Source organism: Lontra canadensis, unplaced genomic scaffold (genome assembly GCF_010015895.1).
Source record: "Lontra canadensis isolate GAN:19392208 unplaced genomic scaffold, GSC_riverotter_1.0 scaffold27, whole genome shotgun sequence".
NCBI lineage: Eukaryota > Metazoa > Chordata > Mammalia > Carnivora > Mustelidae > Lontra > Lontra canadensis.
In genome coordinates, this window is record NW_022631021.1 from 13,682,365 (window position 1) to 13,702,413 (window position 20,049).

The 20,049-nt window shown below is 37.7% G+C and overlaps 1 protein-coding gene across 6 annotated transcripts in view; it reads left to right on the top strand.

Annotated features, from left to right (window-relative positions):
- The window catches only part of KHDRBS2 (KH RNA binding domain containing, signal transduction associated 2), a 585,121-nt gene that overhangs the window by 386,346 nt on the left and 178,726 nt on the right, over nucleotides 1-20,049 (top strand). For all 6 annotated transcript variants that reach the window (XR_004383467.1, XR_004383466.1, XM_032864462.1 and 3 more), the window contains exon 6: nucleotides 4,096-4,294. Coding sequence is in view for 4 of the 6 variants with exons in the window: in XM_032864462.1 (XP_032720353.1) it covers nucleotides 4,096-4,294 (199 nt within the window). In the remaining 2 variants the exon portion in view is untranslated. The remainder of the gene's footprint in view (nucleotides 1-4,095; nucleotides 4,295-20,049) is intronic.

Sequence of the window (20,049 nt, forward strand, 5' to 3'; positions counted from 1 at the left end):
CACTTCAATGCTATATTGATATCATCAATGTATTAACGTTAATGAAAGTAAATGGACCAGAATTCTGCTGTCTTCTATTTCAAACCACATGATGGAAAGTATCTACAATTAAAAAAGAATAAGGAAACAGCTTTACAAAACAGAAGATCATATTGATTAGGAAGCTCTTGAAAACATGAGTTAATGGAAGCTAATTTGTATATACTTAGGAAATTATGACTTTATTAAGTCTTTCAGTTACACTTATATTCAAAAAGAATGGTGTCTGGGATATTTGAAAACTTCTATAATAATTTATTGGAAATGTATTTAATTAAAGCAATTTTCATTTTAATAAATATAGGCATAAAAACTAATCTTCCAGTAATTGTGCATACCACAGAACAAAGCATTATGTCTATATGTTATAATAATTTATAGTACATAATTGAAGAATTAAGATATTTGACATCTCTGACACACATCATCACTATATATTGATTGAGAGCAAACTGAGGAAAATGAAACATTAGGGGCAGATTTTGGAGGCTTTGTTTACTACGATGAGAATTAATACATAGCACTAATGGAGTTTGTGAAAGAAGGGAGTAGTCATACTTGTTTCTAAAGAAGACTATTCAGTCTTCACTGTAAGTGAGAGAGAAGAATTAAAGCACTGAAAGAGGGACAAACAGAAAGACACTGACTTATGGCAGGGAAGCCAGTAAGAAGATACGTCCATTATCCAAGACAGAAATGAACATTCCCTGGACCGTGGAGATATAGGACTAGGTTAGAGATTAGAATTTATAGGAATTAGTGCCCAGTTAGATGTCGGAGAAGAAAAAATATTTGGCCCACGACAAGGATAACTCTCTGATGTCTAACCTAGTTAGGGATGAATGACATCATCCACTAAGATTAGGTGGAGAACCAAGTTAAACAAAGAATAAAATTATTCCTATAATTAATTCAAGGTCTGTGGATTGCTCGTGTGACCTTAGCAGGTGACTTGTACCTTCTGTGTAACTTGGTACTCAACCTTTAAAGTATCTCAGGAGTAGCTACATAACAACGTCATCAAGGTTTTTAAATTAGATAATACATATAAGGCAGTGGTTCCCAAATTGATCTGCACACAAATCCCTGAGAGACTCCTGCCATTTGAGATTATGATTTAATTGGCCTGGGGTGTGGTCTGGAATTTAGAGTTTTTCAAAGTCTTCAGGAGATTGTAATAGACAGACAAGTGAAGGAACCTCCGATATGAGGCATATAATCCAGGATATGGCACGTGTTAGGAAGGAAACAGGTAATAGTCATCATTAGTGTTAGAGAATGCAAGAGTCCAAAGAAGGCGTTTTCCAGCTAGTTATCAATCCACAGTGACACATGTAATAAGTGCAGTGGAATGGGGACTGTTTGGGTTTGGAAACTGCTAGGTTACTGGTAATCTCAGTCAAGATAATTTTCAACGAAGTGGGTAGGCAATAACTAGATTGTATTCAAAGACTTTCAAGAAATCAGAAAAATGGAGGATACTGTAATGTAGATTCATCCAGGAATGGTATCCTAAAATAGGTGATGTGAGACTTCAGCTGAATCGGAGAAGAGAGATGTGAGATTAAAATTCCAAGGAAAGGACACCGCCTATAAGAGGTGTTGAGTCAGAGTCAGGAGACAGGTTTCTAGGGCTGTGTCTGGGACATAACTGAGGGAGGAATAGGGTGAGAAATTACGTTTGATGTGAGCATCATTTTTTTAATTTTACTTTTATTTTAATTTATTTATTTTTTTAGAACGAGAGCTTGCGTGGGGAGAGGGTCAGAAGGAGAGGGAGAGAGAGAGAGAATCTCAAGAACACCCCCTGCTGAGCACAAAGCCCCACGTGGGACTCAATCTTATGACCCTGAGATCATGATCTGAGCCAAAATTATGAGTCTACGCTCAACTGACTGAGCCACCCAGGGGCCCTGAGCATCATATAATTTTGAAGCAGGAAGAATTGTTACAGATTCAGAGATTCAATTTTACCCATTAGGAAAAAAAAAAAAATCCACCTTAAGCCTAGGGAGTTAGTTATACTACTTACTTACCTCTGATTATTCAGTGGGATAGACAGCACTTGTGAATGTAGTGTAGATATAATTTACTACCCACACCTGGGCACTCTGAGAGTGTTAAAATGCTCAACTAAACGGGAAGCTAGGACAACAGTTGTAAATCAGAACTGTTCTAGGCCAACCCGGACATATGCTCACCCTACTTAGGAGGAAACAGAGAGATGTTTGGAGGCCCAGTGAAGGTAAAATTGGTCTTTACATCCTTTTTCATAGATGTGTTTTATATTATCATGGTAATATAGTATAGTGTATTCTCAGCTATTATTGTATTTGAAATGGGCACTGGGCCTTCTGGATCTTTTGTATTTCACCTTCCCCAATCCAGGAGAACATTCTCTGTACATTAGACTTACAATAAATTGTCTGATAATTTCTCTATTCATCAGCTCTATAATCTATTTAAAACTTTTAAGAACTCTACCAGCATTCTTACCGTCCGCTCACAAAAGCTCATTTTCCGCAAGCAAGAAAGAGCCAGCTGACTGCTATTCATAGCTGAATGCATAACCTCCATCCCCCATCCGTGGGCACGGCCAAACAGTGTGATTGTTGACATCCCCACGATCATCATTTTCCCCAAAGCTTTAGTGTTCCTGCTGAAAGCAGTGCTTTCTGGAGGCCAGCCTTTCAGACATAATAAAAAGTGAAATAACCACGCTTTTGCCCAAAGACTTCAAACACTCAACCTTTCCAAAGGCCTTGGAAAACCATAAAAGTTGGCTGCAACCATTTGATCTCAGGCTGTTAATACAAGTTACTTTTGTGTCAAGCACCGTAGTACAGAGCATTCCTTCTACTCTTTTATCGCAGAAACCTGACGTATTTCACTAACACCGTAGTTACCATAGGCAAACAAATTATATTAGTGACTGTACCAGTTCAGGGGGTCGTATGCCTGATGACAAATCAGTGACAGTGAGTTGTGGTTTCAACGACCTCAAGCTTCAGCTACTAGAATAAGCAGAATGATATCACCGTGCTTCAAGTTCCACATTTTATTAAAGTGTGAAAGTGCAGACAGATTTTTTTTTCCTTTGTAAATACAACATTGCACCTCACTGTCAGTTACCTCCAGCGCAGAGGAGACATTGACATTCAGCAGTTCAGTTTCGTGGGTGGTCTGGCGGGTCATCCAGGTTTCCCCTGCTATCCAGCATGCCTGTGAGACCTTTCATAAGCTGAAATGGCATAAAGCAAAGAAGCAATTACCATTAACTTATATGGAAATTTTTTTGAGTGTTCCCAGACCCCTGAAAAATAACCTCTCAGGCTTTTCTGGTACCTTAGGACACATCCTGGTAATGGATCCACAAAATAAACGAAGATAAAGCACAGATGTTCACACAGTTCAAAGCTCTGAGGGCTGGGTATGGAGATGCTAAGTGTAGTTCTTGGGGAAGAAGCTTGGTGGGGACACTCTGGCTGCTCAGGGTACATGCTACTCCTATACTGACTTGCTACCAAAAAAAAAATGCTCAACACTATTTTTGCTTTTCACCTTTTTTCATAAAAGTGGAAATCGTCTTCTGATTTCTTTCAGTTAGCGAAAACAGGTGCCCATGTACGTCTTTTGTAAAAGCAAAGTTGGCATATGGTGAACTTTTAAAAAGCAGGAAATACTTTGTGTGTTAGCTGAAGCTCTGATTTGGGTCTGCTTGGAAAAACTGGAATAAAATGAGAGTGGGTTGGTTTGTGTTCATTTTTTTTCCATTTTATATTAAAGCATTTTGCATGAGTTTCATTATGAGAAGTTATAGCCAACATTTACAAAATTTATTCTACCGTAGAGGTCAAAATACTTTATACCCTAAAGAAACTCAATTACACACACACACACGCACACACACACACGCACACACACACCCGGGAGCACTCATGCATACAGATAAATTTGGTTTTCTTCCTCTCATATGGCGATAAGATGGGAATGCTATATTTTAGTCTCTTTCTCTCATCCCCGATTTCTCATCTGTACATGACCTGTTTCTCCTAGGGGCCGTGGGGGTGCCATTCCTCCCCCACCACTACCTGGACGAGGTGTACTCACCCCTCGAGGGACTACTGTGACTCGTGGAGCTCTTCCAGTGCCCCCTGTAGCAAGAGGTGTTCCAACCCCACGAGCCCGGGGGGCACCGACAGTGCCAGGATATAGGGCACCCCCTCCTCTAGCCCATGAAGCTTATGAAGAATATGTAAGTACCCTTGAGAAATGAGTGGTTGGGAAGAGTTCAGCTGGTTGGGTAATAGGTTAACCCTCAGAGACACTCAATACCATGAATGTAGCAGATGACGTTTGTCACAGAAAACAAAGGTCATTTGCAACAAAATTTAAGCAGCACATTTAAAGGAGAGCATTTTGAGAAAACTTTTATTTTCCAGGTACCATGATTGTTGGTGCCAGTTAAACAGTTTGCATTTTAAGAGTCAAACTATCCTGAGGTTTTCTTATTCTTTAGAAGATCAATTTCAAAATGGATTTAATTATGAATATAATGTAAATTGTCATATACTCAGAAGTTTCTTCTAGGACATGTTAAAGATGAGCATAAAAATCACTCAGAAGCATTTGACAGACATAATATAATTGCATTATAAACTTTGGTAAGAATGTAAGATCACGTGACTGGTCTTTCATTTAAATATCCTTGCTCTCTCTTTTACCATATGAAATATACAGGATTGGCAGATGTGAAGAATTCAAAAAATATAGAATGAGCAGAAGGAATGATGTGTCTATAAGCATTCTCCTCCCTTCCCAACCACTGGGTCACGATATACACCCTTTGACCTTTCATCCAGGTTGTTAATATTCCACTAATCACATGTATTCTAGTCCTGGTGACTAGAATATTGTGAAAATTATAAAAAGGGACAGGTTCTTAATCACTTGTGTAACCATAGTAATCTACTGTAAATGTTAAAGTTAATTGATGCAAGCCAGTCGTCATCTTATGAAATAGATTCATTTTACCTTTAAACTTTCGAGCAAGCTCATCCCTGGTCTGGGTGTTTATTTCAACTGAACCACGCACAGACACACTGTCTTCTTAAATGTCCTCTGTGAGTGGTTACTTATTAAACATAAACTCTTAAAAAATAATAAAAAAACAACAACATAAACTCTTCAAGGATAGTCACATGCTAGACACTCAAAACATATAAATGTTTAATGAACCGGTTAATAACAAAGTAAAATATATTCTAAAACAAAGTGAACATTATCGATAGGTGTCACTAAAAAATGTATTAGCGCTTGGAGTATGTTAGTATTTAGAAATAACGTTACTGCTTAATATGGAACATTGATTATATTTGCAAGAGTGAAGAAAAATTAAGTTTAGAAATCCATTTCTACTGGAAAAGAAGAAATACATCCATCTAAAGTATGTTTTATGCCAAAAAAATGTCTTTTATACGGTATCAGGTATCAATATTTAAAATCTTTCGACAATCTTAAAATTGCAAAATTGGAAACAAAATGTATTCTATCCTGTGAACAAGACTACAAGACAGGGAACACAGAGCCTAGTCTTGATTCTGCCATCTCTTTCCTGAGATATATAATGTATGAAATATGAATTTTTGTTAAAAATCCACAACAGGGATGGTGAGGTTTTGGGGGTTTCTTTTTTGTTTGTTTTTTTTTAAGTCTCCAAGAAACCTTCTACCTCTGCCATCTTTATGTACATTGCTACTCTGGTGTGTTTGTATCTTCCAAATAGAAGTTTAAATAGTCAGATCTTATTTCAAAAACTAAAAGAGAGAGAAAACTTTTTCAGTTAATTGTGGTCAACACTGTTATTAACCAGAAAATGTATATGGGATGTGAAATTTATAGAGCACTGTGAAAGAGAATAAGATTGGCAAAACATTGTAGCTTTGGTATAGCTAAGAAAACACTGTAGCCTTCCATGTGCATTCCAATTTATAGTCAGATAAATCACTGGAACGCAGACCCAGTAAGAGTAAGCTACAAAAGCATAAAGAGTCTATAGCAACATGAGTGAGAAAGTTTATATTCTCAATGGAAATCTAGGAGGAGGGTAGTTCTTAGAGTGAGTAAAGGAAACTATGTAGAGTCATATAATCTGAATTTTTTACTTAGATATTTGAAAAGTATCCAGTCCCTTTTATTCATTCACCCAGTCATTTACTGAGCCTCGCTCTTATTGTAGGCACCGTTCTGAAAGTCCTGGAGATGTAGCTGTGAACAAAACAGATCAAACAGCTGCTTCCTTAAAGTTCACATTTTAGTGGGAGGAGAGCAAACACATATCACTGAGTGAACCAAGTAATGCAAGGTAGACATAAATGCTCTGGAGTTAGTGAGAGGCCGCTGCTGTACCATGGTCTGTCGGGGAAGGTCTCTGTGCTGGCAAGACTTGAACAAATGCATCATGAAGCAAAGGTCCAGGCTCAGGGGCTGCCTCCATAAAAGGCATCACTGGTAAAGGAAACAAGGAGTACAGATACCCTGAAATGGAACCTGCTTGGAATATTTGGGGAACAGCAAGGAGGATATTATAGCTGGAACAGGATGTGTGAGGCAGAGGTGGTAGATGAGGTAAGGTCAAGGGATGGACAGAACTTTTAGGCAGGAGAGTGACATGATCAGATTTATGTTTTAAGAGGTTTATTCTGCTGACATCTGGAGAACAGAATATGGGGGTGGGCACAGAGTAGAAACAGAGACGGGCAAGTGACTTTTTGCAGTCATTCCCCATGGACAGAATAATGGCTTGGAGGGGATGAGAAGAGATCAGAGTCTGAGAGCACTGGGAAAATGATCTGTTAGGATTTGATGATGCGTTAGATGTAAAACTTGTGAAAAAAGAAATGAAATGAAATCTTTGTGAAGTTTCTGTGAAGTGCAGGTTACACTGAACCTTGAACTGAACAAGTGGGTTAAATCGAGGGGTCCTTTATTGAAATGAGAAGTGCCAGAGAGGGAAGGGGAAAATCTAGCCTGAGGGAAAGTCAGTTGTGTTGCTGGAGGGAAGGAACCTGACTTGAGAAACACATAGCTGTATCCCGAGGTTTGCATTCTCACCACGTCACTTGCTCTGTCATTTGTAAATACTTGGGCTTGGATTTCCCTTTCTACTGGAAAGGGGAAATGTGTTCATCTAACGTATCTTTGATACAGTATCAGGTATCACTATTTAAAATCTTTAGACAATCTTAAAATTGCGAAACAAACAATAAATATACTCTCCCCCATAAACAACCCTCAGGTCAGGAAACCCAGAGCCTAGTCTTCTGCCATCTCTTTCCTGAAATCTAGTAGGTATGACATAAGTACCTATTGAATGAATAAATTAAAAATCCACAACAGAGATGGTGTGTGTGTGTGGGGGGGAATCATATGAATAGAGAGTCATGAAATCCAGTAATAGCAATGCCATCAGGCCTGAAGAAAGGTCTAGAACAAAGAACCAGAAAATTGCCAAGAATCCTTATATCTCATGTCTGTTCTCTGCATATATGTTTCTTTTTTTAATTTAAATTCAATTAGCCAACATATACTACATCATTAGTGTTCAACGATTGATCAGTTGTGTGTAACACCCAGTGCTTGTCACATCACGTGCATATGTTTTTATTCACTTAATCTACATACTGGATTTTATTGCCGTCTCTGATCAATGTTTGTCCACCCTAGGGCTGCCATATTCATGACCAGTCCTTGTCACCTACAGATACTGACTGGTTTGTCTGTCTCTCAGTCCTAGTCTAGATCCCCAGCGAGGGAATCATGTTCACCCAGGCTTGTCAAGTGTCCAACACTAGTCAGTCAGCTATGACTAGAGAACAGTTTCTGGAAACTAAGTCTGGGATCTACTACTTCCCAGCCACCAGTGGCAAGAATAGGGTAAAGGTCAAGTTCACACAATATAAGCATGCTTACTGGGAGCCCAACTCCAGGGAGAATATGAGGAGATTCCTTCTCTAGTTTCCAGAGAAAGAGAAAATATTATGAACTTGTCAGATATCCTGAAATATATCTCCAATATCTTAGTCTTGGTAATAGGAAAAGGTAGATAACTGTTCTTCAAAAACCCCTTTATGCTATGTTTCCTTAAAAACTGTCATATGTCATATTTTAATTTTTCCCCTATAAACAGTGAGTATGTACAGAGTTTAATGCATGGCTGATAAGCTGCTGACAGCAATCTTTAAGGTCTCAGTGCCAAGCTCAGATTAACACTCAAGAGCTGCTCCTCTCTGCTCTAATTTTAAACTATTGATTCCTCTGTAAGGGGTAAGAAAAACAAAAGTTTAAGTGTCTCAGTAACAAAATAATAGCACCATGCTGAGTTGATGGTAAAAATCTCAAAGGAGTTCTTAACTTTCAGATAAAATTTCTTAGAAAAGGTTCCCTTTATTATAAATGACACTGGAGCCAATTCTCTTTTCAGACTTTTCTTTCTCCCCTGCTGGGTCCCAGCATTAAATTTCTGACCACACAGAATGTATATATGTAATCAAATCCACTCCTTGCAGCTTGCCTGACAAGCAACAGCTCACAGTAAAGGAGATTGCTGTTTAAAGCCGCCATTAGTGTTAGTGGAGTCTTAAAAAATGTGAATTTGTGTCTCATGGTTACACATCCTAATCCAGACTTTAAATATTTTAAAGTTTCTTTTCACTGACTTCCTACTAAGAGGTACATTTAAATTTTACAGATCCATCATTGTGATTAAAGTAGATTTCGGGAATTGAAGAGTAGCGTTCAGAAAATCTCCTACCTGACAAAATATGAAGCTGATCAGCTCTATCAGTGGATAATATGTTAAGAAAGGGTAAACCAAAACATGAATTTTTGAGTATCTACCAGGTTCCAGGCACTGTATTAGTTCACTTAATCTCTTAATAAATGACGACCAGTTGTTCATGAGCTATTTTAGTAGATGAGGAAATTGAGACTTGAATGCAGTTTCCGGTCTCCAGATCTCTGGATCTCTGTCATCATAAGCTTGCCTCACAGAGAACTCACATGCACGAATACAAACCATTTGTGCTTCATACCTCCCATCCAGACCCCTAGTCAGTGTTTGAATCCCCTCAGCCGTATTTAGGACATCTCCCATCCCTACAGGAATATCTCTGACTATGGAAAACTCAGTATCTTAAGAAACTAGGTGCTGGAAATATAAAGGCTGTGGTTAAAAAGACCTCTACTCTGAAAAGCTTGCCATCTAGTGGGAGAGAGAGAATTAGTCTAACTATTAACATGTCATAGGTGATTGCTATATAGGACTCTTTCTTTACCTTGTACTGCAAGTAATTTTTGCTCTTCTCTCACAAGATTTAATTAAACATCCTAAAGGAAGAAAGTATTTCTTAAATTTATTTTATGTTTGCAGTTCTAATAGTAAAGTGTTTAGTGATAGCAATTGAATTGAACCTTCTTATAATATTGTTGGAAAGATGTTATAGCTGTGCACACTTATGTACATATACATGTTTTATATAAATATTAAATGAATAGCGTATATTAAGTGTCAAAGAGAGACCACACCTGCTTCCAGTAAAGGGAGTTATCACCGTGGCATTGGATGTTTTAGAAAACTTCTAACACAGCAAGGAAGATGGCAATAGCAGACCAAGATGAGCAAGTCTAGCTTTGACAAGTAGAAAGAAGAGGTAGGAAGCTCCCTGCAGAAAGGAATGATAAGGGGGAAGGCAAGAAGAGGGACCTTTCAAAGGAAGTCTGAAGAATCCGAGAGAATGGTTTGGGGAAATAGAATTCATTTAAGACAGCCATGGACATAATATAGGCTGACCTCAAAGGCTGAGAGTCTAGCATTACCCACTGGAATTAAAGGCTACCTAAAGATTTATGAGCAGAAGATAAAGATTTGGGGGAATTTTATAATTCTCAATTGTTCCTAATTCTCAGTTTTCTAATTCTCAATTATTATGGTGGGTTGGAGAACAGTTAAGAAAGAGGAGATATTTAGGCAATCAACAGCAATGACGTTTAATGAGATGTGACCTTGACTTATGTAAGCGTAAGAACGGGATTGAAAGTATCCAGGCGAAACACTGAAAATGGAAACGGTAGGGTTTAAGACAAGAGGTTATGAAAGGAATAGGAAGGACCAGGCAAGGCTCACACCAATGTTTGCTGTAGGAGGGATAAGAGTGGGACAGGAGGGAGGGCTGGAGTGGGGAGGGGCCAGGCAGTGAAGAATGGACTTTGAAGCTGAAGAAACTCCTTTCCAAGGCTTATCCAGGTGCTCACAGGGTCATGTCTCTGAGTTCCAGAAATAAATTCTTTCACCTGCTGTAAGTTGAGATCACTTCCTGACCTGTCACACTTGCCTTTGGTTCAAGTGGTATTAGCAGATAAGGCCATTTGTGAAATCATGCTAAGTGGAGTTCCTTTACCTTCAGTGTAGTCGGATATTTTGTGTGATTAGGTATGGCTAGTGCTCTGTTACAGAAATGATTCCAGGAATACTCTTCCCGTCTCCCCTGGTGTCATGATACAAGTCTTCATGGACACAGTTCTCACTGTTATTTAAACTGGGGACTCAGACACTGGTGCTGAAAATACATGGTTAGTGGTGGAGAAACATGGTTCGAATTGTATGGGCCCAGAAATATTCTGTCAAAAACTCTATCATATCATGATGACAGATCTGAGGGAAGCTTGATAGAGGCTTCCCCTAACTTGACAGTAATCCTCATAGTCTAGAATGTAACCACTAATGAGTTGTGAAACTGAAAGAAACTTTCAAAACTATTGATTATAACAAAGGTTTTGTCAACCATGCTAGAGGAAAAAAACGGAATTTCCTCTCCTCTCTACAGAAAATATGATAAAGGCATTGTCATAGTAAAGGTGATCAAAAATTATGCCTTCAAAAAATAGGAAAAATAATCTAGGGGTATTATTAGGCAACTAGTTAATAAAAATACTGTACCATTTTCTGGATTTTGTGATGTTTGTATTTTCAGTTTTTAAAATCTTCTAATTAGTTGTGATTGCTTTTGTCATTCAAAATAAATATTCACTTTTATGCCGAATACATATTCATAATTTTGTAACCTTTGTTAAAAGAATGCAAAATTGTATATCTTCAGGACCCACAAACTCTTGGTCTGGTCCCCATAGAAGAAAATAATGGCAACATTTATTAGGAAAGTGGATGATAAATGTAGGGCTGGAGGGGTGGGGTGGGGTATTGTTTAAAGAAAAAAACGGGACTGTGTAACCTTAGTTTCTTTAGAGTACTGAAAGTCTTTTCGGCTGCACTTAGCTGTGGCTGTGTTAGTAGTGTTGAAAAGGATGTTCTCCTTGTGGAAATGCTCTCCTTTATTATTATTTTTTTAAGATTTTATTCATCTATTTGACAGAGAGGGAAATAGCAGGAGAGGGGAACACAAGCAGGGGGAGTGGAAGAGGGATAAACAGGCTTCCCTCTGAGCAGGGAGCCCGATGTGGGACTAAATCCCAGGACCCCGGGATCATGACCCTGAGCCGAAGGCAGATGCTTAACAACTGAGCCACCCAGGTGCCCTGAGATGTTCTCCTTTTAACAAAGATTTCATAGGAGAATTAAATGTGCAGATAAATGCACACAATTTCCAGAAGTGTCCATCAGACCATCACTCCCTATAAAAATATACTGACAACACAAATATTTGCTTAAATAAACACTCTTTTGTAGCCTCTATGTTGGTGTAGCATAAAGACCAAAAACAAAACCCTCAGGTACACAAAATAGTTCCCTGTTTCCAAAGATGTAAGTCCAGTTAATTTTTAAATTACCTTAAATTTTTTCCAACATTTAATACCCAGATACCAAAATGGTGTATGGGGATACAACAAAGCAAGAAGAAATGTCAGTTCAGTGCTACATGAGAAATTTGGCTATGCATAATCAATCATGTTAACCTAATTTATAAAATGCATTTTGACAGACTTTTGAAAAGCTTTTCTTTCCATCAGTCTTAACTAAGCCTATCAGCATGCAAGCCCATCCTATCATCTGATTACAACTCTGAGGCATCCTTCCAGTAACAATGAGAGAACTAGAAAATTCACTGGTAAATCAATAGTCCTTAAAATTTCCATAAATGAGTTCAGGCTGCCAACCTCCAATTTCATGTGTATGGAACATTTTTTGACAGGAGAGGGAAATAAGTATTAAATGATAATTGAAATCAATTCTTGTGCCATTTTTGTGGAAGGAAAGATTATGAGCCTGATCTATAATGCATTTTGAGGGAACCACGTGTGGTGGTTTTCTGTATAATAGCCAAGAGCCTTCATCCAATGAAAGGAGATTTTTATTAGAGTTTCTAGATTTAGATATTTGTATTCCATTAAACATTCTTGTTTGAGTTTCATGCTCTAGTCTCCTCTTAGTAGAGACTAATTTGCTGGAATACAGTGTAGGATTATTTTTTTTTTTTGAAATGTAACTAATATTTAAACTAACCAAAACATGTGAAGGTAATGAAATATTTTTTTAAATGATAGGACGGACATAATGCTGCTGTGGTTTAAACCTCCAGAGAAAGGTAGGAGTATTTAAGGACTATTAAAATACTCAATTATTTCCCATTAATATAAGGCAACATCCTCTGAAATTGTGTGCATTTTCCTTCTGAAGTTGAAACGAACAAACCTTCTTCTAGCATTATGTTTTAGATTTTAAGTCATTTTAGAACAGATGCAGTTTCTCCTATCGGCCACTTAGGATTGTATCCAATTGTATCCAAACCTGTACCTTATAATTACCACGATGACTAATGGCTTTTGTAACACTTACAAAGATGAAAATAAGTTTCCTCCATGTGCCTTTTTCAGTCAACTGTTAGCTGATGGAAAATATTATAAAGTATTTTAAAGTTTCCTCTCAGCTTTGCTCCTACGATCTTTTTGCAGGGTCTGCTATAGACATAAGGAGGAGAGCCATGGCAAAAATGTCCCCAAAACTGCCTCTTCAGCCTTCACAAGTTCTACTGCTCTTTTTTTTTTTTTTCATATTATTAATATATTTTAGGTCATCTTATTTTCTATCTTTGCTTCATGCACATGGCCCAAGGATTCATAACAAAAGTGAATTGAACCTTAATTTCTTTCTATAGATATGTTAAGAGGCTGTGTTGAGTACAAATTGATCGTTTTTATATCCTTTTTTTTTCTTCTGAGTTGATTATGATTTTGATGATTATGTCCCCACCCAAAAAAAAAAAAAAAATTAAGACTTATACAGGATGACCATCAGACATAAGAATCCTAAAATCATTTTTCTTTTGCTGGCCAAAAAGCAATGTTCAATGTGTTTTGTCAACACCACCCTTAAGGTTTTGTGGCAAACAGAACTTAGTTAAATATAACTTGCCTAGCTAGTTAGATTGCCAGGGGCTTTTGCAGAAAAACCAAATAGGGGTGGCCACATAGGATTGAGTCCCTATCCATATTTTGGCCCTCTTTCCTTATGGATCCCCCCTGTAACTTGAAAATAGTAGCTGCTGAATCTTCCCATCCATCACGGATCTTTGTGATTATTTTCTGTAGTATCTTATGAGTTAAAGGCACTGCTGGGGAAGCTGCAAATGTTCTTTGCAATAACTTTTAATAATCTCAACATTTGAATTAAGGCAATTTCTCTTCATTATTGGAGATAGGAAACTGTACTTTCCCTTTTTTATTTTATTTATTTATTTGACAGACAGAGATCACAAGTAGGCAGAGAGGCAGAGAGAGGGAGAGAGAGGGAAGCAGGCTCCCCGCCGAGCAGAGAGCCCAATGCGGGGCTCGATCCCAGGACCCTGAGATCATGACCGGAGCCGAAGGCAGAGGCTTTAACCCACTGAGCCACCCAGGCGCCCCTGTACTTTCCCTTTATATGAAACCATGTTGTGGCTGAATTCTGCCTTATGTTTCTTAGAAACAAAGTAGAGAGTATGCCACTAGTGGGCTTTTTTTTTTTTTTTTAAATATCCCTTAGTGTATTATATTCATTATATTCACCTATGATCTATAAACATCCACGTAAAGTGATCTGTTTCCTATTTTCCACAGCCATGGTACTAACAGAGCGAGAGACCATTGGGGGCAGCTGGTGTGAGGGCTAGAGAGAAGGTTTGGGAGGCAGAGAACGAGCAATTTGTTTTCTCGGGTGATCTTTTCTTTCTACTTCTCAACCTCCACAAGGAAGTCCAAAATCCACCCCCCCTTTTTTTTTTCTATTCTTGATGTAAAAAAAAATTAAATTAACAAGCTCATTTGATGTGAGTCATGAGGATGTGTGTCATAGGGAAGGAAAGAGATTTTGCTTTTAATATTCTTCTTGTTCTTCCCCTCCTAGCAGTACTAGATGTAACTACTTGAAAAGAAAAGCCAATGTCTTTTGCTGTAATGTCAGCCCATATTGTAATTTCTGTTACATGACAATATTTTTTATGAAATAATATGGATGAAATTTATACCTTTGCAAAATAATAAATAACTCGCCAGAATAGTAACTGGTACCCACCACTGGTATGTTCATCTGCTCCATACAAGTACAGAGCACCAGCTGGTGTTCATTCTGGCTGTTAAATGTTATATGACTTCCACACTGGTGAAATTCTAGTAGAAATATAACATAACAGACTTTCGCAAATAGACAAATTAACTCAACTAAGCTTAGAAATCAGGAGGATTCCTTAGCCAAACCATCGGGCCATTTGTCTGAGCCAGATGGCTGAACCGCACCACGACCTCTTCTGACCACAGCTGCAGCTGATGGCCCTTGTGACTGCAGAATTCCCAGTGCTCTGCCTGTCATCCTGCTGAAATTCATCTTGGTCTCTTTCCTGGTCAGAGTGTCCCACATCTGTAGAGAGAATGGGATATGATCTGATATACCTCACCCACCTCACTTCATTTATGTAGGGTCTCCTGAATGCAAAAGACCATCATACACTTTTGGATGTTACAAAGGGTCTTATCTAGTCCACTACTTTATTTTATGTTGAAGAAATTAAGGTTCAGAAAAGGGATGACTGAACTAAAGTCACACCCCTGGTTTCCTGACTTTTCTTACAATGCTTTTTCTAATAGATGTTACCAAAAGAGCAGAAAAATCACAAATGCACTCTCTCATGTATCTTCCAATTAACTAGACTCATCCTCCAGCCCCATGCTGAGGTTCAAACTTTTCTAAAATTTACAAGGAATACATCAAGAAGATGACATAGGAAAATGTCTGAGGGGCACCTGGGTGGCTCAGTGGGTTAAGCCTTTGCCTTTGGCTCAGGTCATGATCTCAGGGTCCTGGGATCAAGCCCCGCTCTCTGCTGAGCTGGGAGCCTGCTTCCCTCTCTCTCTCTGCCTGCCTGCCTGCCTGCTTGTGATCTCTGTCTCTCTCTGTGTCAAATGAATAAATAAAAAGGGGGGGGATGTTTGAGCCCTCACCCTAAGTAAATCTACCAGTGAGGTTTATAGGGTCCAACGTTATTATGTCTTCCCTCATCAGAAACCTGAAAACCTTCTAGAAGTCACACATATAACACAGACGCATACACATACACATATGGGCAAGCACACACGGGTACATATCCTCTGTATTTTATTATTACTTTTGTTAGCTACTTGTCACTCCCAAAGAATCCAAGAGAAAATATAAACAAAAGGGGGAGGCTCTAGTCTTCCTTTATTTATCAAAGTAGCTCCATCTTGGAAACAGTATTTCTCGAAACCATGTAAGAGTATCCATTTCTCATGATCTCTCTTCCTTCCTTCCAAAACCCTACCCAGCACTACAGAGTTAATAGTTGTGGAGACAGGAGTCTAGTTTACTATCACATAGAAAACATACCCAGGAGGTAGGAAAAGGTTTGAGGAGATATCTCTGTGGAGTTAGTAGGTTAAAAAGTGCTCACTCATTAAGCCAAAATTGACTCCTGCTTGAAACCAGATTTTTACCAAACATGTCTGTTCTGTTTTAGCTGCCAAAAGTGAGTTAAAGCATTTTAAGCAATAAACTACAGAATGGAATTACAAACATAAAGCATTAACTATAAGGAAACAAAACATATATTTCATTTCATACCTAGATCACATTTAAGATTTTCTTTTACATAAGAAAATACAGTTTTACAATTTGATACAGGATAGATGATCATTTTCTTAGTGGCAAATAATGAGCCCAAATAAATCTACCAAATCCTCTTCATCCCAGAAAACAATCTCCGTTAAAATTTCTTCCCAAACAAACAGGTTTCATCCAGATGTATTCTCCTTTTTTTTCTATTGTAAGCTCCTTACAGGGCTTATAACACCATATTTTCTCCTAACACCACATTTTCAGCTTTCATTTCTAAAGCTGTCTTAAACCTTGATTCTCCCTATTGACCTATATGTTCGAGAGTCTCCAGTTATTTCCATTCTAACTGTACCTCTCTTCCTACACCCATGCATCTAAACCATTCTGCAACATCTCCCAAGTTAGGATTCCTCCCCAATTGTCTACTTCTGTTTAGTTGAACCCCCAAAACATAAAAGTCCTTTTTTGATTCTTTCTTTGTTTCAAATGCTAGACTCAGATGAGTTTTCCTAAAATTCTAACTTTATCTTGTCACTCCTTTGTTAAGAAACATCAAACTTTTCCTATTGCCTAAAATACAAAATTCCAAGTTCTTAACTTTACATACATAATATTATGAGGATATAGTAAGTGACCTCACAGGCTTACTGTGTTAACTGTGTTTCATTTCCAAATGAGATTTTGACGAAGAATAAAAACAAAAATAAATCACAAAGCAAGAGAGAAAAATGTTAAATTTATATAGCGGTAAGTTAGCAGCAACTTTGATATATATCAAATATATTCTTAATATATTAAAATATACTCTGCTGTTTATTCTTAATTGTATAATTCTTGATATATTAAATTCATATATATATTTAAAATATCAAAATGTATTGTGCTATTTGATTCAATTCAACTTAATGTTTATTGAATGCCCATTCTATAAGATGTTAATTTCCACAAGAAGAGGGATGAGGGATTAAAAAAGGTGGTCACTTTAAGGGGGTGTCTATTGTATGTCAGGGATTTTACATGCATAATCTCACAACAATGATGAAAAGCAGGCAGTATAATCCCTGTTTTTCCGTTAACGAGGTTTGGGTTCAAAGATTAGGTAAATCTGTCATAGATTGATAGGTTGATAGCAGAGCCAGGCAGGTCTGTCTTCAAAACTAATACCATGTTGGATATACAGATGTAATGGCAAAGCTCCTGGCTTTAAAAGGACGACAGGTAACACACTTGGACCAAAATCAAAGCTTACAGGTGCAGGGCAGAATGTAATTTGTGAGAGGACTCAAGACTTCATTGTTAGATACGTACTGGTATTTTCCTGACCTACCTCACAAACTCAGTATAAAGTAGTTATGACACATGCTGGAAATCCCATTAAACTAAATGTATCTGTAATATTTTTTTATTTGCTTTGCTTCCACTCAGGTCAAAGAACTAATCAGTTCTAATGCTATTTGATACAGTGCAAATACAGGTATTTAGGGGAAAAGCAACCAATAATCTTCAACTTTAGAGTAGTCAGGATAGAAAAGACTGGAGCAGTTATATGCATACTAAAATTCTTCGGAAATCTACAATATTAAAAGTAGCCAGAAAACCCAACAAGGATAATAATTATTATTTTAATAATGATAATGGAAACAATTACTATAATTAAGAACTCACTGTGAGTCTATATAGTTATTATACAGAGACACTTTGCAAAGTTATTTACCTTTAACATTTAATATTTACCACAGCGTTATTATGTTAGTATTATTCCCATTTTACAATTGAAGAAACTGAACTTTAAAGAGGTTAAGTAGTATGCCCACAGTGAGCTAGCCAGGAAGTGGCAGGGCTGGTATATATAAATAAGATTCCAAGGATAGTGCCCTTAGTCTCCAAGCTTTCACAGTATGGTAGTTAACACATGGCAGGTACTTGTGGAAGTGCTTCACACACGTACACTCAAGTTACCTTCCCCGCAGTTCTGTGAGCTAAGCACGATTACTTTCTTATAGGAAAAATTACGCGTCGGGAGGTGTGCAGTAGATAAGCCCACATGATCCAGGTAAGGAGCGGCAGGGCTGGGATTTCACACCAAACAGCCTGGCTCCAGCCCACCCTGCTCTGCTGTCTGTGGGGAAGCTTAGCAAAAATATCGTTTGGACGGTTAGTTACAGATGATACCAATAGAAAAGAAATGAGCAGGATATTCAAAGGAACCATCTGGTAAATCTTCCTGGTCTATAGTAAACCAATAAAAACAAGGACTTTGCAGGGGTGTGGGGAGACATGAAAGATGAGTTGGGGCAAAGTAATAAAATGAGTTGTGGGAAAAAATTACTGGAAGAGAATTTAATCGTATGAATTTAATCGAATGTTACTGAGGCATCTCAGGATCAATGTAGCTGTGCTTATCAGCAGGGACTGTGGCAAGTAGCTGCCAAAGACAAGAATCACCATTGAGAGCCTATGTAATAATCTCAGTAGAAGTGCGATAGATGAGAAAACAATGGGAGACATTATGGAAAATAGAGTAAATTAATTAGACCAAACTAACTCCAGAATTCTCGTCATTGTTCAAAGGACTTTAGGTAATCTAAACATAGAATTTTATTATTTACTTTTGGGCTTAAAAGTCATTTATTCCAGAAAATACTTGTCCTTTTTAAAAAAAAAATATGGCAATTAGCTTCTTTTTCCATCTTTACTGAGTTATATCGTATAACACATATAACATATTTGTGACATATAACACACATAAGCACAAAGTATACAATGTCATGGTTACATACATGTATATATTACAGAACTGTTACAATAACGTGAGTTAACACGTAACTACTTTTGTTTTGTGTGTGTGGTGGTAACATTGAAGATCTACTCTGTATATAATAAGTATTATCGATTATAGTCAAAAATGCTGTACATTGGATCCCCAGATCTTATTTATCTTATAGGTGGGAGTTTGTCCCCTTTGACCAACATCTTCCCATTTCCCCTACCATCTCAATATTAGTTTTTAAATCACACCTCTTTTCCTTTTCCAGTTTATCTATATTGTGATAAAAGCTTCAGTTAGGAACCATCTTTGATGATTGTTTATGAAAACCACAATTTTTAATCAGATTTTAAAAAGATCTAGAAGAGAAAAATGATTTTTTTTTAAACTCTAAGTAAGATAATATAATATAGTCATATCATGACTACGGATTTTTTTCAGCCAAATGCTCTGAACCACTTTCTAAAGAAATGTTTTAAGCATAATATCATAATGCAGTGGTTTTTACACTATTTTTTTTTAGAAACATCCATCTGTCAAAGGCAATTTTAGCCCTTGCCCCAGTTACATAATAGTGAGGAACAAGTGTTTTATTTTGTTTTGCCTGGTAGTTTTATATATTATCTCAGAAGTTGGTTCTCTGTTGGCAGGACCTCTGCAGCCCCTCAGGGGAATGGTGTAGGGTTGGGTGAGCTGGAAGCCCCAAGGGAGCTAACCAGGCTGAGTCAAAGAGGGAAGCACAAAGCCCAAAAGCATTGCAGGTGAGGCAGAGGGAAGAAAAACTAGAGCTTTCCAATTGCTGGAAAGATTCTTTTCCTCTTCCATATAGCCTCCATTGAATTTTCTACTTGCACTCCTAGGAGAGTATTTGGAAGTTGTTCTACAGGAATTGTGGAACTGTCATTACCCCATTATATTTTCTGGTCATTTCCAACTCTCTGGAAATGATTGTCCTGTTCCTTCGGGTTCTTCACACAAACCAGAATCAAGATATCTAGAGAGTCCACGGCACTGCTGGTCCAGCGCAGGGGTCAGCAAACCTTTCCTGTAGAGAGCCTGAAAGTAAACATTTTTGGCTTTGTGGGAAATACAGTCTGTGTCACAACTACTCAACTTCGCCATTTTA